The sequence below is a fragment of the Mobula hypostoma genome, chromosome 18 (assembly GCF_963921235.1).
Source record: "Mobula hypostoma chromosome 18, sMobHyp1.1, whole genome shotgun sequence".
NCBI lineage: Eukaryota > Metazoa > Chordata > Chondrichthyes > Myliobatiformes > Myliobatidae > Mobula > Mobula hypostoma.
Window position 1 is genome coordinate 21,817,021 of NC_086114.1, and position 14,105 is coordinate 21,831,125.

At 38.3% G+C, this 14,105-nt stretch overlaps 1 protein-coding gene across 3 annotated transcripts in view; it reads left to right on the forward strand.

Moving 5' to 3' along the window:
• The window catches only part of micu1 (mitochondrial calcium uptake 1), a 136,397-nt gene that overhangs the window by 90,037 nt on the left and 32,255 nt on the right, over positions 1-14,105 (forward strand). For all 3 annotated transcript variants that reach the window (XM_063070561.1, XM_063070560.1, XM_063070562.1), the window contains 2 exons: positions 4,844-4,958; positions 13,079-13,161. In XM_063070561.1, the coding sequence (XP_062926631.1) occupies positions 4,844-4,958; positions 13,079-13,161 (198 nt within the window). The remainder of the gene's footprint in view (positions 1-4,843; positions 4,959-13,078; positions 13,162-14,105) is intronic.

Here is a 14,105-nt window from a genome sequence, read left to right on the forward strand (position 1 = left end):
ATGAGTTCCAGGATTAAGTCCAGTATAATTGCCAAGTTAGAGTGTATGTTGTTGCGTGAATGAAGTCACCAGAGAAAAGTACTGGTATATATCGAGCAGCCTCTTTATTTGACAAAACAAGATACAGCAGGCAACATATGGAGTCCCTTTTACTTGGGGGAAAAAGGACTGCCTGTGCCCATCACGACATGCATTTTATATGCTAAAGATCAAAGAAAATTCAGGACAGTTCAACCAAATCCATATTTATAATGCCCTCTTGAAATACTCATGTAACAGTTTACAATGCCTGGATCTTCCCACTATCACACGCAAAATAAGTGTTTATTACTGTTGTATCGATGCAATGGGATGTTGATTGTCTACATAAGCATGAATCCAATCAGTTAAGTGCCTGTTTCCTAGTCTGCCTGGTTTGTGATTCAAGGCTTTTGAGAACCTATTGTTCACAGCTGCATTTTTAAATTAAATCTACAATCTATATTCAGATTTGAAGGTTGGTGGCTGAAGTTATTTGCTAAACCCAAAAATCAATACTTTCACTAGATCTTATTTGAAAAGACTAATACAGGAATTATTAATTGTGTGATCTGGGCATTGCTGGCTTACTATGCGTTGCTCATTTAATAAGTGATGAGCTATCACCTGCAATCACTGCAGTCTTTCAGGTGATTGAATCTCTACAGAATTTTTGGATATGAGTGCCCTTTTGTCCTTGGTAATAGAAGGTTGTGGTTTTGTGAAGTTGAGAGATGTTTTCTGAGTAGCTTTAGTGATTAACTACAGTGCTGTCTGTAAATGATGTGTGCTGAAGATGTGTTGTGCTGCTGGTGTACATTATAGTATCTGTGTGGGTCATGAATTTGATAATACAGTATGTAAATGTATTAGAGTTGCTTGTGGTTGAATTGTTTCATCCTCAGACATTTATCTTGCAGGAATCAAAACCATTCAACCTTGTAGCACATTGGAGATGAACCTGTGTGGCTATCAATTTAAATCATTCAGATTGGTATCTGTAACAGTACATTGAGATTTATGAACTACTAAGAAAGTTATGCTGAAAGCATGAATATTGTGCTACAAGAAAAGTGAACAGAATACCTAGTCTCCTTATTAGTACACTTCCATAGTTTACTGTGAAATTGAAAATATGTAGATTAGGACATATTAAATTTAGTAATGAGCTTGAAAATTAATATCAAAAAAAAACTCCAGTTGCTGGAAATCAGAAGTAAAACAGAAAATGTTGAACAGCAGGTCAGGCAGATTTATTGGAAAGTAAAACAGTTGACATTTCAGGAAGAGGCGCAGTCGACGTTTCAGGCCGAGACCCTTCGTCAGGACTAACTGAAGGAAGAGTGAGTAAGGGATTTGAAAGCTGGAGGGGGAGGGGGAGATGCAAAATGATAGGAGAAGACAGGAGGGGGAGGGATAGAGCCGAGAGCTGGACAGGTGATAGGCAAAAGGGGATACGAGAGGATCATGGGACAGGAGGCCTAGGGAGAAAGACGGGGGGGGGGTGACCCAGAGGATGGGCAAGAGGTATATTCAGAGGGACAGAGGGAGAAAAAGGAGAGTGAGAGAAAGAATGTGTGCATAAAAATGAGTAACAGCTGGGGTACGAGGGGGAGGTGGGGCCTAGCGGAAGTTAGAGAAGTCAATCTGGACTATTCCTCATCTCACCCTGTCTCTTGCAAAAACGCCATCCCCTTCTCACAATTCCTCCGTCTCCGCCGCATCTGCTCTCAGGATGAGGCTTTTCATTCTAGGACGAGGGAGATGTCTTCATTTTTTAAAGAAAGGGGCTTCCCTTCCTCCACTATCAACTCTGCTCTTAAACGCATCTCCTCCATTTCACGTACATCTGCTCTCACTCCATCCACCACCCCACTAGGAATAGGGTTCCCCTGGTCCTCACCTACCTCCGGGTCCAACATATTATTCTCCGTAACTTCCGCCACCTCCAACGGGATCCCACCACTAAGCACATCTTTCCCTCCCCCCCCCTCTCTGCATTCCGCAGGGACCGCTCCCTACACAACTCCCTTGTCCATTCGTCCCCCCCATCCCTCCCCACTGATCACTCTCCTGGCACTTATCCGTGTAAGCGGAACAAGTGCTACACATGCCCTTACACTTCCTCCCTTACCACCATTCAGGGCCCCAAACAGTCCTTCCAGGTGAGGCATCACTTCACCTGTGAGTCGACTGGGGTGATATACTGCGTCCGGTGCTCCCGATGTGGCCTTTTATATATTGGTGAGACCCGACGCAGACTGGGAGACCGCTTTGCTGAACATCTACGCTCTGTCCGCCAGAGAAAGCAGGATCTCCCAGTGGCCACACATTTTAATTCCACATCCCATTCCCATTCTGACATGTCTATCCACGGCCTCCTCTACTGTAAAGATGAAGCCACACTCAGGTTGGAGGAACAACACCTTATATTCCGTCTGGGTAGCCTCCAACCTGATGGCATGAACATTGACTTCTCTAACTTCCGCTAGGCCCCACCTCCCCCTCGTACCCCAGCTGTTACTCATTTTTATGCACACATTCTTTCTCTCACTCTCCTTTTTCTCCCTCTGTCCCTCTGAATATACCTCTTGCCCATCCTCTGGGTCACCCCCCCCCGTCTTTCTCCCTAGGCCTCCTGTCCCATGATCCTCTCGTATCCCCTTTTGCCTATCACCTGTCCAGCTCTCGGCTCTATCCCTCCCCCTCCTGTCTTCTCCTATCATTTTGCATCTCCCCCTCCCCCTCCAGCTTTCAAATCCCTTACTCACTCTTCCTTCAGTTAGTCCTGACGAAGGGTCTCGGCCTGAAATGTCGACTGCGCCTCTTCCTATAGATGCTGCTTGGCCTGCTGCGTTCACCAGCAACTTTGATGTATGTTGCTTGAATTTCCAGCATCTGCAGAATTCCTGTTGTTTGACATTTCAGGTCCTTGTAACCAGGACAGCTGGGGTGGGGGGGTGTGGGATGTAGATTCTGAAAGCTATAAAACAAGTGTTTAAGATACAGGGACCTGCAAATCAGCACACAGTTTTTACATTTACCTTGGAACAGGCCATGCCTGGGTTTACATAGAAATTGTATCCCTCTTAAAAGAAATTACTTTCTGAAGTGGTAACTTTTGGTATTCTCAATTTTATCTACAGATGGCTCTATCTATCTATCTAGCTATTTATTTATTTATTTAAGGTTTTATAATTTCTTGCCTTATAGATTATATTTTAATTACACAATATTGTTTTATTAGTAATTCTTTCAAGACAGAAATTGTAAGTGCTATTAACAACCTTGTATATTTTTAAAATGCAGACTGTCAGCATTTTTGTACTTTGTTAAATTTAAGTTTGAATACACAAGTATTCTTTATTTATTGACTCCAGTAAATCTGCACTATTTTCTAAATAGTGTAATTTGAATCATGTATGAGTATCTGTTCATGATTTCAAGAGATAAATTCTTAATCCCCAAAAATGTTATTTTACGTAGTTTAGTTACAGGTAAATTCAAAGCTATCAAAACAATTGGTTATTTGCTTTTAAAAGAGATTGAAATGTGAAGGAATAAATATCACAAATCAGTTGTGCAGAGACCCGAGTGCGCTTTAGGGCACTGGATGTGAAGAAGAGTGCAATGTAGAGGCACCAGAATGATGGTAAGATCTAACATGGAAATGTATGAATTGTGGTCCATAGCAATTTCTGGCTAGCCTTGAAGAGAAGCATTTTGAAGGTGAAAATGCTACTTCAGTGTTACAGCTTGCATGGCAGAATAGACTTTTCCTCAGTTTCTTCCTGCCATTGAAGAGTAAAGATATCTGAAGAAGTGAGTTGGGAGGAGAATTGTGTTTTTGAAAGAAGGAACTGGACAGAAATCAAAGGAGCAGATTATTGGGGAATGAAATGACAAATAAAGAAAATGTTTGTCTCCTCCTGGTCGAAAGGGTTAAATTATGTGGATAACCTGCATTTGCTTGAATTTAGGTGGTTAAGGATTTCTTCAGTTAAACATGATTTGTCTCTTTCCAATATTTTTATTAATTTATATAAGAATACAGAGTACAGGAAGAAAAAATATATATGTCAATATATTAAACTAAATTGCATATAAAGACTCGTTACCCTATATTCGTACAAGTCAATTAGTTCGTAACATTGAAAAATACAAAACTTAAAAAAAAACATGATAACATGATTCAGTGCAGTAGTTCTGGTAGTATGACATGGAACAAAGTCACATGATAAAAGATCCAGGCCATAAAGGAGTGAAGTTAGGAAGTACCTTTACCTTGCAGAGATTTGTGGAAATCTTCCTGTGTCCAATCCAGTGTCTTTTAAATAGTATATTAAGCGGATTTGAGTAATAAGTATGGAGAAAGTGCCATAGATAGCATGGAATTGTCATGAGCTGGTTAATTGTCTGAACGTGGACAAAGAAATCCCAATGCTTTGAATTCTAATTTGTAGCAGTTGTTGTATTATAATTTCTTTATAGTCAGTGAAACTTGATCTGCATTTCATGGTGATTATTAGGACCTCGTTGTGACATTTTGCAGCATTTATGTATGTAAAGCTGTCGACATCAGTCTTTCCTATTTTAAACATTGCTGTGTTTATTGTGTGTCTGATACTGTGGCTCTTGCATGGTATTCTCCCTAACATTGGCTTTTGCACAGTTATAAATGACATATAAAATTTTGCACCAACTTAATTCCCATGTATTTCCTTTGCTTTTGCTTTGCATCTCATATACTTTGACACCATATCTAAATTTAATAACAAGTAATCTCTTAGTAGATATTGTAATTCTATTTCTTTTTCTTTGGTAGAAACTTACCCATGGACGGGAGAAGTTTGTTGATGAAGACAGCATATTTAACGCACTAGGGGAGTGTGGACTGATTTCATTCTCAGATTACATTTTTCTCACTACAGTTCTGTCCAGTAAGTATTGATCCAGTATGATGCACAGCTCTCCTGTGATAAGTCTGTAAGCTGAGCAAATGAATTTGTAAAGATACTTCAAATGAAAACATGGTTCCTAAACCTGTTTTGATTAATATCTCACAATTGCATTAATGATCAACAGTTTAAAAAGATGTTACTTATTGGAATTGTTCTGTTAGCTCTGTAGTTATTAATATCATGATTAACTACTACATTGTAAGTTTGGAGAGGAGGGGTCTTCAATCAGGTCCACTGTTCGAGGATAAAAGGCAAGAGAGGGTCACGGCAGCATAATAGAACTTTGACCAGTGACCAATTGCTGTTTGGGATTGATTAGTCAGAGCAAACTAAAGGAAGGTAGGGGCAAGATGAGGAATTTGTTTAGCCAGAGAGTGGTGAATCCGTGAAATTCTTTGCCACAGGGAACTGTGGAGGCCAAGTCTTCATGTATATTTAAGGCAGAGCTTGATAGATTCTTGACTGGTCAGAGCATGAAGGAGTACAGGGAAAAGGTAGGAGATTGGGGCTGAGAGGGAAATTGGATCAGCCATGATGGAATGGCAGAGCAGACTCGATGGGCCTAATGTCCTAATTCTGCTCTTATAGCTTATGGTCTTAAGGTCTGCTGTGGTTTATTGGGATATGAGAAGAGATGGGTTTAATTACTGCCCTTACAGTTCAGCACATCTTAATAATATAAAAGTCTAAGACAAGCAAAAAAAAAAGCCAACCAATGAATTTTTTTTTTGTCCAAAATCCATGTTTAAGATTAGAAATATTTGAGAGTCTCTCCTTCCTGGTTCCTAATGTCTGTTTATGATCTTCCTTTCAAAGTTTGTTTGCTCGTAGTTTAGTAACCTTATATAGAGAGAGTTAGGAGGTGTGATCTGCAGGTTCGCCAGTCTTTAGGACAAAAGTAATGTATTTTCAAAGTCTGAGTTATCTCATGTAATGACAACAGGTAATTGTTTTCAAACTGTCCTCTGACATACACTTATTATACAGTACAGGTATGTGTGTATATATATATATATATATATATATATATATATATATATAGGACTTTTGCACAGTACAGTTGTAATTTAATGTATTGTACTTTACTGCTGCCACAAAAAAACAAATTTCATGACATATGTGAATGATGATAAACCTGATTCTGATATGGGTCTCTAACGTGAACCAAGAGTGGGAAGGGGCCAGGGAGAGGGGATTAATGGTTGGGGAAAAAGTGAAGGGAGAGGAAGCACCAGGGAGACGTTGTGTAATGATCAATAAACCAATTCTTTGGATTCAGATTACCAAGTCTAGTGTTTTAGGGCTGGGTATGTCTGCACCCTTGTTCCCCCCACCCTTGCCATTCCCAACATCCTTTGCTTCCACCAAATTTATAAACTCCTTGTCTGCTCCACGTTGACAAATACAACACTAGGCATCCTAGCATGCGCGCTCTCTCTCTCTGTCTGTATCTCTCGATCTCTATCTATCTATCTCTCTCTCTCTCTCTCTCTCTCTCTCTCTCTCTCTCTCTCTCTCTATATATATATATATATATATATATATATATATATGTGTGTGTGTGTGTGCCTAAGCCTTTTGCACAGTACTGTAAATATAACTTCAAATGAATCATGTTACCTCCTGAATGTATTACTGTTAGTTGAGAGTTAACTGCTCATAAAATGAGAATTAATAAAATAAGCTTTAACTATTTTTTCTTGAGTGTTTTAAAAAAACATTGCAACCCTTGGGAATTTCCTGCAGTTCGAACTAATTCACTTTTCTAGTTAATTCTCCAAGAAAAACACAAAACATGCATTGCAAATGATTTAAAATAGAAACACAAGACAATGCCTGTGGAGAGATTAAGAGCTAGTTTTTCATTAGCCGCCTTCAAAATTGAAGGTTTATTCTTAAATCACTATTGGGTTGATAGGGGGTATTGTCACACTCCTGCTACCACCATCCCCTGCCTGTATTGCACACGTTATTTTATCTGTTCTCCATGCATACCCAGAAAATAGCTCAGAATAATTCAGCTTCTCTACCACAAAGTAAAGCTAGGGATGGATATCGCAGATCCTAAAGTAATAATATAATATTACTTTAAATATAACCAAAGTACCAGGATAAAAATAGACAAAAAATAATCTGTTCTTGAATAAACTCATGAATTTAAAAGTGTGTTCTTGATTTATGTAATATTATTGAACATGCAGATTTTACATTCATCATCATAATTACAATTTCCAGCTCATTTCACAGGAGAAATTTGGAAATTAACGCAGAGACATGGCAATGTTCCTGATAGAGCTTGTGTGAAATAAATCATCTTCTACATGGTTTGTTGCAATTATTGATCATTAGTTATTGTGAATGCTAATTGATGGCTAGAAAAAACATTTGCTTTTGTGGATGCTGCTCACAAAGAATGAATAAATATTATTGTTTTTTCATTGTTCTTTACTTTTGCTCCTTTTTAAAATTACTTGGTTCTTCATGAAAAATTATTTTTGGTTATTTCAGACTTGGGCAGGTTGTCAATGTAATGAGTTGTGTAGCTCCTTAGTTGTGTTCATTAGTAGAAATAGTTTATCGTGTTTCTTTAATCGCTCTAGTATCAATTGTTTGGCGACAATAAAGTAAAGTAATCCTTGGGAGATTCTTTGTCACCATCAATGTTAGTTAAGCTGCTTTATATATACTGTAGAGATAATGTAAATCAAAAGGTATTTGGTATTTGACAGATAATAGAAATATTAACTCATCCTATGTTAAAATACTTAGGTTTGAGAATATATTAGATGACCCGAGATCTTTCATAGCCAGATCTTTCCTTCATTTAACTGTTTTGCTGCATGGTTTCATGCTGCACAGGAGCCCAGGAACTGCTAAGGAATTGTGTTGAAGCTGCTGGTCCTTAAGTTGCTTTGTTTGACATATTGCAAATTGCATGTCTTGAAGCCCCTTGGGGGCATCAAAAAATGAATCTATTTTCTATTTTTGTTACTGAGGTCTCAGCTATTTTATTCGAGTTAATGTTAACTTATTATATTTTAAATTGTTGAAGATTACAGAACATTGTAAAATAGGGGAATAAGACAAAGTGGTATAAAAAGTGAGCAGGCCAGGTGGCACCTATGCAGTGTTAATTTTTTAGGTCATAAGTCTTTCTACAGAAGTAATAGGGGAAGCTAATTAGCGTTCAGTTTTCAGAAGTAATTTCAACTATCACCTTGTGGAATCTTCAAAGAAAACCATTTGGATTATCTGAGCAACACACACAAAATGCTGGTGGAATGCAGCAGGCCAGGCAGCATCTATAGGAAGAGGTACAGTCGACGTTTCGGGCTGAGACCCTTTGTCAGGTAGTAAGAGGTTTGAAAATTCAAATTTATAGATGCTGCCTGGCCTGCTGCGTTCCACCAGCATTTTGTGTGTGTTACTTGAATTTCTAGCATCTGCAGATTTCCTCATGCTTGGATTATATGACCAAGTTTTGGATTTTATCCTATTTCTAAGATGGTTGTGAGGCTGCAGGATATGTGTCTATGCTGTGCGTGTACATTTGTGAGTTGTGATGCTCATCTGACTGTTCATGATAAGTTCTTGATAACTAAAATGAAAACAAAAAATTCTGTACTTGGGTCTGGCAGAATCTATGGAATGATAAACGGAAGTTAATGACCTTTCAGCAGAACATGGTGTTTTCATCGAGGATCATTGGTCCAAAACATTAACTATTTCTTTTTCAGGTGCTGATTGTACTGCTGAGTATTTACAGCACCTTGCTTTTATTTCAGAATTTCAATACCACAGTAATTTCCTTGTTATTTCTTGGATTCCACTGCAATGCACAATGAGCTGAATCTTGCCTCTGTAACAGTCAGCAAGGAATAAGATTAATGTTACATTCTTTATGATCGCAATAGTTTTAAGATGATATCCCAGCAACTAAAGTTTGCAATGAAGTTCACTGATCATTGTGAAAGTGATAACCTGATAATAAGACTGATCAACAATATTCCAGTCTTGTTGCTTGACCAACCAGGTCGCCTACTGTTGCAATTTACAGTGGTACAACTTCCACTGGGCTGGGATTCTTCATATTCAGCATTAGAAATTATTAAAATGTTAGACTGACTGCCTCTAGCATAGTAGTAGGTAACTTGCTTGTTTTCTATGCTAAAAGGTAAGACAGATAGAGCGTATAGTGTACTTGGGACTCCATAACTTTGGCTTTACCACAGCTCTGAAGTCTGGGGAATTGGGAAAGTCCAGTATCCTCTTGAAGAAGAGAGAGATAGATTTCTTTGGTGTTCAATGGACTTGGGTTTTCCTCGTTCATAGACTCTTAAATATAGGGTTTCTGTACTTTGCCTTCTTCTCTGTCCAAAAAAAAAACCAGTTACAGTAAATTGGTTCAAATTAAAGACCTATAAATTAATCATTCTGTGAGGAAATCTTGAATTTTCAGCAATCAAGTGCGGTTTGCATTTTGGCAGCCAGCAAGCTGCCAGCTGCTTCTGGTGGGATTTCAGTTCCAGTAATATAGATAATGCAGGTTGAATTAGATTTTTGGATTGTACACATTATAAGCCAAGGCTTGTTATCCAGAGAAATTTGTTTCCAGTTTAGCTTTGTCATATACATCCGTTTAGTTACCAATGCCAAATTATTGTACTAGTCTCTCACTTTTCACAACAAAGCAGTACTTGTAATAAGGTATATTACAGATTTTGCCTGTAAACAACTCGTGTGAAGTTTCTATGTGTCTCAATAGTTTTGCTGATGCAGAAGATGCCCTTTGTCCAGCTGTTATCTTAGTGTTTATTTAAAAAGTCATAGAGTAATACAACATGGAATCAGGCCTTTCATCCCATCTCTTCCATTGCTGACCAAGTTGGTTCCCTGAGCTAGTGCCATTTGCATTTGTCTTATATCCCTCTAAATATTTCCTATTCATATATGTATCTAAATGTCTTTCTACTTCTGCCACTTCCTTTAGCAGCTTGTTCCACATATCCATCAGTATCAATCTCTTAACTCCTTCCGGCAGTTGGCATATAATTGGCTATTTCTTCCTGGATCGCATGTCATCTAACCTTTCAGACCAGTCTACCAAACAGGACATTGTAAAAAGCCTTGCTAAAATCCATGTAGACAACCTCTAGTGCCCAGCCCTCATTAATCCTGTTGATTTCTAATCAAATTTGTGAGACATGATTTCCCACACATAGAGCCATCTCTGCTATCGCTGCCTTTTCAAATGCAGGTAGGTCCTGTATCTTGGAAAGTTTTCCACCATTGTGTTAGGCTCAACACCCTGTAGTTCCTTGGTTTGTCTTTGCAGCCTACGTAAAATGAAGACACTACATTAGCCACCCTCCATTCTTCTGGAATCTTACCCATTGCAAACAATGGAAGAGTTGATTTTGTTATTATTAATATTTTTTTCTCAGCTCAAACTGGTAAAACGTGGTACGGGCATACCCAAACATGCTCATTTATCAATTGCTAGGAACTTTTGGACTATTGTATTGGTGTTCAGTGTTGTGGCTTTCTGAAGATTTACTGTGTATACTTGTTGATGAAGTTTGTCCCTGTATCTTGTTTTGTCAGTCTCAAGTTCCATTACTCTATAGTATGCACACGTTATGAATGTGTTTACTTCTAATGACCATTTCATGCGTGTCTTTCTTCTCTTAACTGCTTGTGTGGTCTCAGTTGTAAGTGAACTGCTCCCCTGAGAAACACTTACAGCAGTTGCAGATTGTGGTGTGGGTGAGCTACTTTGAATGTCGGCAGTATCTCTTTTGGGTTCCCCTGTGCCTGCCTACCTATTCAGCAGTGCATCACTAACGGTTTACTTACTGTCATGCCCAGCGCTTGCTTCAGGCATGCCCGGGCGATCCCAGGCAGCGGGCATATCACTCTATTCCGTAGACATCTCTTAATTTCTAAAGTGAAAGGGTATTGCTTTTTATACCTACAACCAGGTTCTAGTTTCATCCACGGAGAACAGACTCTGACCAGAGCACCATCCAATCTGAGTAGAGACGTGTCTGGAATTTTATTATTATTATTATGCAGTATTATTATACAAAAGACTTTCTCGATCTTTTCTACATTAGTGTACCTACAAAATGATTTTTTTTTACAAAAATAAGGAAACCCAGTGTTAGACCACTGTGGATTTTGTTGGGAGGGTGCAGATGATCTCCTTCAAAGTGAGCTCCAGTCTTATGGAGGGTAGGCCAATTATTTTTCCTCAAGGCACAAGGTAAGGGTAGGGGTTGTGGCAATCAGATCAATCCATTTTCATGCAATTTCTTGTGGTTAATTAAAATCTATGATTGCAAAGAATGGGGTACAGATTACCTTTTCAGTCTCTGGTTGTTGATAGGGTACAAAAAGGTCTTCAAGAGTAAGTATAAAAGGTAACATTAGATATTGAGTGTTATTGGAACACTTCCATTGTTCACAGTTAAGAAACAGTGTTCATCAAGCAAAATTCAATGAAAATGTATTCAACTATTACAGATATTTGATTTAATTTATTGGCTGAGTAGACTAAAGGGGAACAGTGGCTTGTTTAATGAGGGAATTCAGTGAATCAGAATCAGTCATGTATGAGAGAATGTTATAGTATAAATGAAGCCATCGCAATGGAGCACAACCGTTTTATTTTATTCAATCTCACCACATATCGATTGTCTCTTATGATCAAAGTCCCTTGAGAAAAATATCCTTTTCCTATGATAGATAACCTTGCCCAAGAAATGTGGGATAATGTAGGATACTTGGCTTTCATTTCTCATAGTGAATTATTGAGTCCTGTGGTTTGATCTGTTTTTTTTACTGGGGCTGAGAATGTGTGTGCATGATTTACTAATGAAAATTTGGTGTTATTTTAAAAAATGTTAGCTTAAAGTCTGACTTTATGGTTTGGTTTTTGCTGAAGGACATTCTGAAATCCAGCTCTATTGCATGAGAAAGCACTGGCTGCAAGATACAAATGCTGTTCTTCAGGCTAATTGTGCAATGTCCTAGCATCTTACTGCTGGAATCAAGTCACAGGACTCAGTAATGTTTCTTTGCATTGTAGACGATGTGCTGCATTTATTACAAGTAGTATACTTGAGACAGAATGCAGATCCGTCGTCCTGTCTGTCATCTTCTGAGTGGGCCACAGGTTGACTAAAATTTCCACTTTAGCCAGTGTTGCCAAACTGAGATGGTTTGTTTGTGGCATTTCATATAATGAGGAATGTGCCTGCAGGGTGCATTACTGAAATAAAAATTAATTATTCTATCAAGATCATTTGTATATTTCCACGATTGCCTATAATGTCATAAAAATTCTAGACTTGGCTAACTTTCTACAAGCCTAAATGTAGTTTAAATGCACAGTACAATAAAACATAGTCAAGCTTTGTTATAAGGTGGACATTTTAACAATCTTTAATTTTTTTAAACATCTTTGCAACAGCAACACAAGATATTCTGTGATAATGATATTAATGCACATTTAAGTAGAAGTAGGAAACAATGTATGCTATAATGAAGGCTGCAGTTTATACTAAATTGCTATGTCAAAAGAAAAAGTATTGGATACGGCCCAGTCCATCATGGGTAAGCTGTTTGAGCACATCTACCTGGAGTGCTGTGGCAGAAAAGCAGCATCAGGGATCCCCACCACTCAGGTCATGCTCTTTTCTTGCCGCTACCATCAAGAAGAAGGTACAGGAGGCTCAGGACTCTCACTACCAGGTTCACAAACTTTTATTACCCCTTAACCATCAAGACCTTGAACCAGAAGTTGAACCACAACTTACGAACTCACTTTCGAGGACTCGTCATCTCATGTACTCTATTTTCCTTTTGTATTTGCAGTTTGTTGTCTTCTGCACACTGGTTGTTTTTGCTACTTGTTGGGTGCAGTCTTTCACTGATTCTATTATGGTTCTTGGATTTACTGAGTATGGCTGTAGGAAAATGAATCTTGGAGTTGTATATGGTGACAAATTTATACTTTGATAATAAATTTACTTTGAGCTTTGAACTTTCCCTGTTAATTTATGACTATAGAATTAATTATTTTTTTCTCTAATTAGCCCCACATAGGAATTTTGAAATTGCCTTTAAAATGTTTGACCTGAATGGTGATGGTGAAGTTGATCTGGAAGAGTTTGAACAGGTAATTATTAATACACACAATTGCTCCAACAGAAGTCATATTTTTAAAAAAGGTTAGATTTTTAATTTCTCTCACAATTTTCCACCTTAACATGAATGGAAAGTTTTGAAAAACTCAGAGAAAAGACATGCACAGCTGCTTATGCTACTTTGCCAAGATATCTTTCCAAATTGCAATGTGATTTGCATAATGCATGAAGGCCTGTCTTCAAGCAGATCAGATTTCTGTTATTCATATTTACAGAATTTGGTTTGTCCCCCTAAATCGATGTGCCTACAACAGATAAGGTTATTGTAACTCTAATAAAAACAATTAAGATGATAAGGCTCAGAACCGAAAAAAAGCCAGCTCAGTCCTCCTGGTTAATGTAACGCCCAGTGTCTCATGTCGCCTTTGAAGTTTTACACACCATGCAACTTTACAGTCTCTTGATGTTCTGTTGTACACGTTCACCACATGCTGTGTAAAAGAGCTAAAACCAAGTTTTCCACGCACTCTCCCTCCTAAATCTTTATCTATATTAACCTGGCGGTATAGTATAGAAGGACAAAGAGAAAACTGGTGGTATTAACACAATGATCACAACCAGATATGGCATGATAATGATAACGATGTACTGATTGACACTTATGGAGAAGCATTCTAATTTTCATGTTTTTGTCCAATCTATTTAGCTTTTGGAAGCGAGCTTTTCTTTGTATATACAATATTCGCGTACAAGACAATAACAGATACTCTGAAGTGTTCTCGTAGTCCCAACCTGGCACTGGTGGCGCTAGTGTTTATCACACTGGAGTCCAGACAGTTGGTATACAAAGTGTATACGAGCGGCATGTTAGCACAGCAGTTAGCACAACACTTTACAACAGCCAGCTGTAAGATCGGGGTTAAATTCCCACCACTATGTGTTTGTACATTCTCCCCTTGACTGTGTAAGTTTCCTC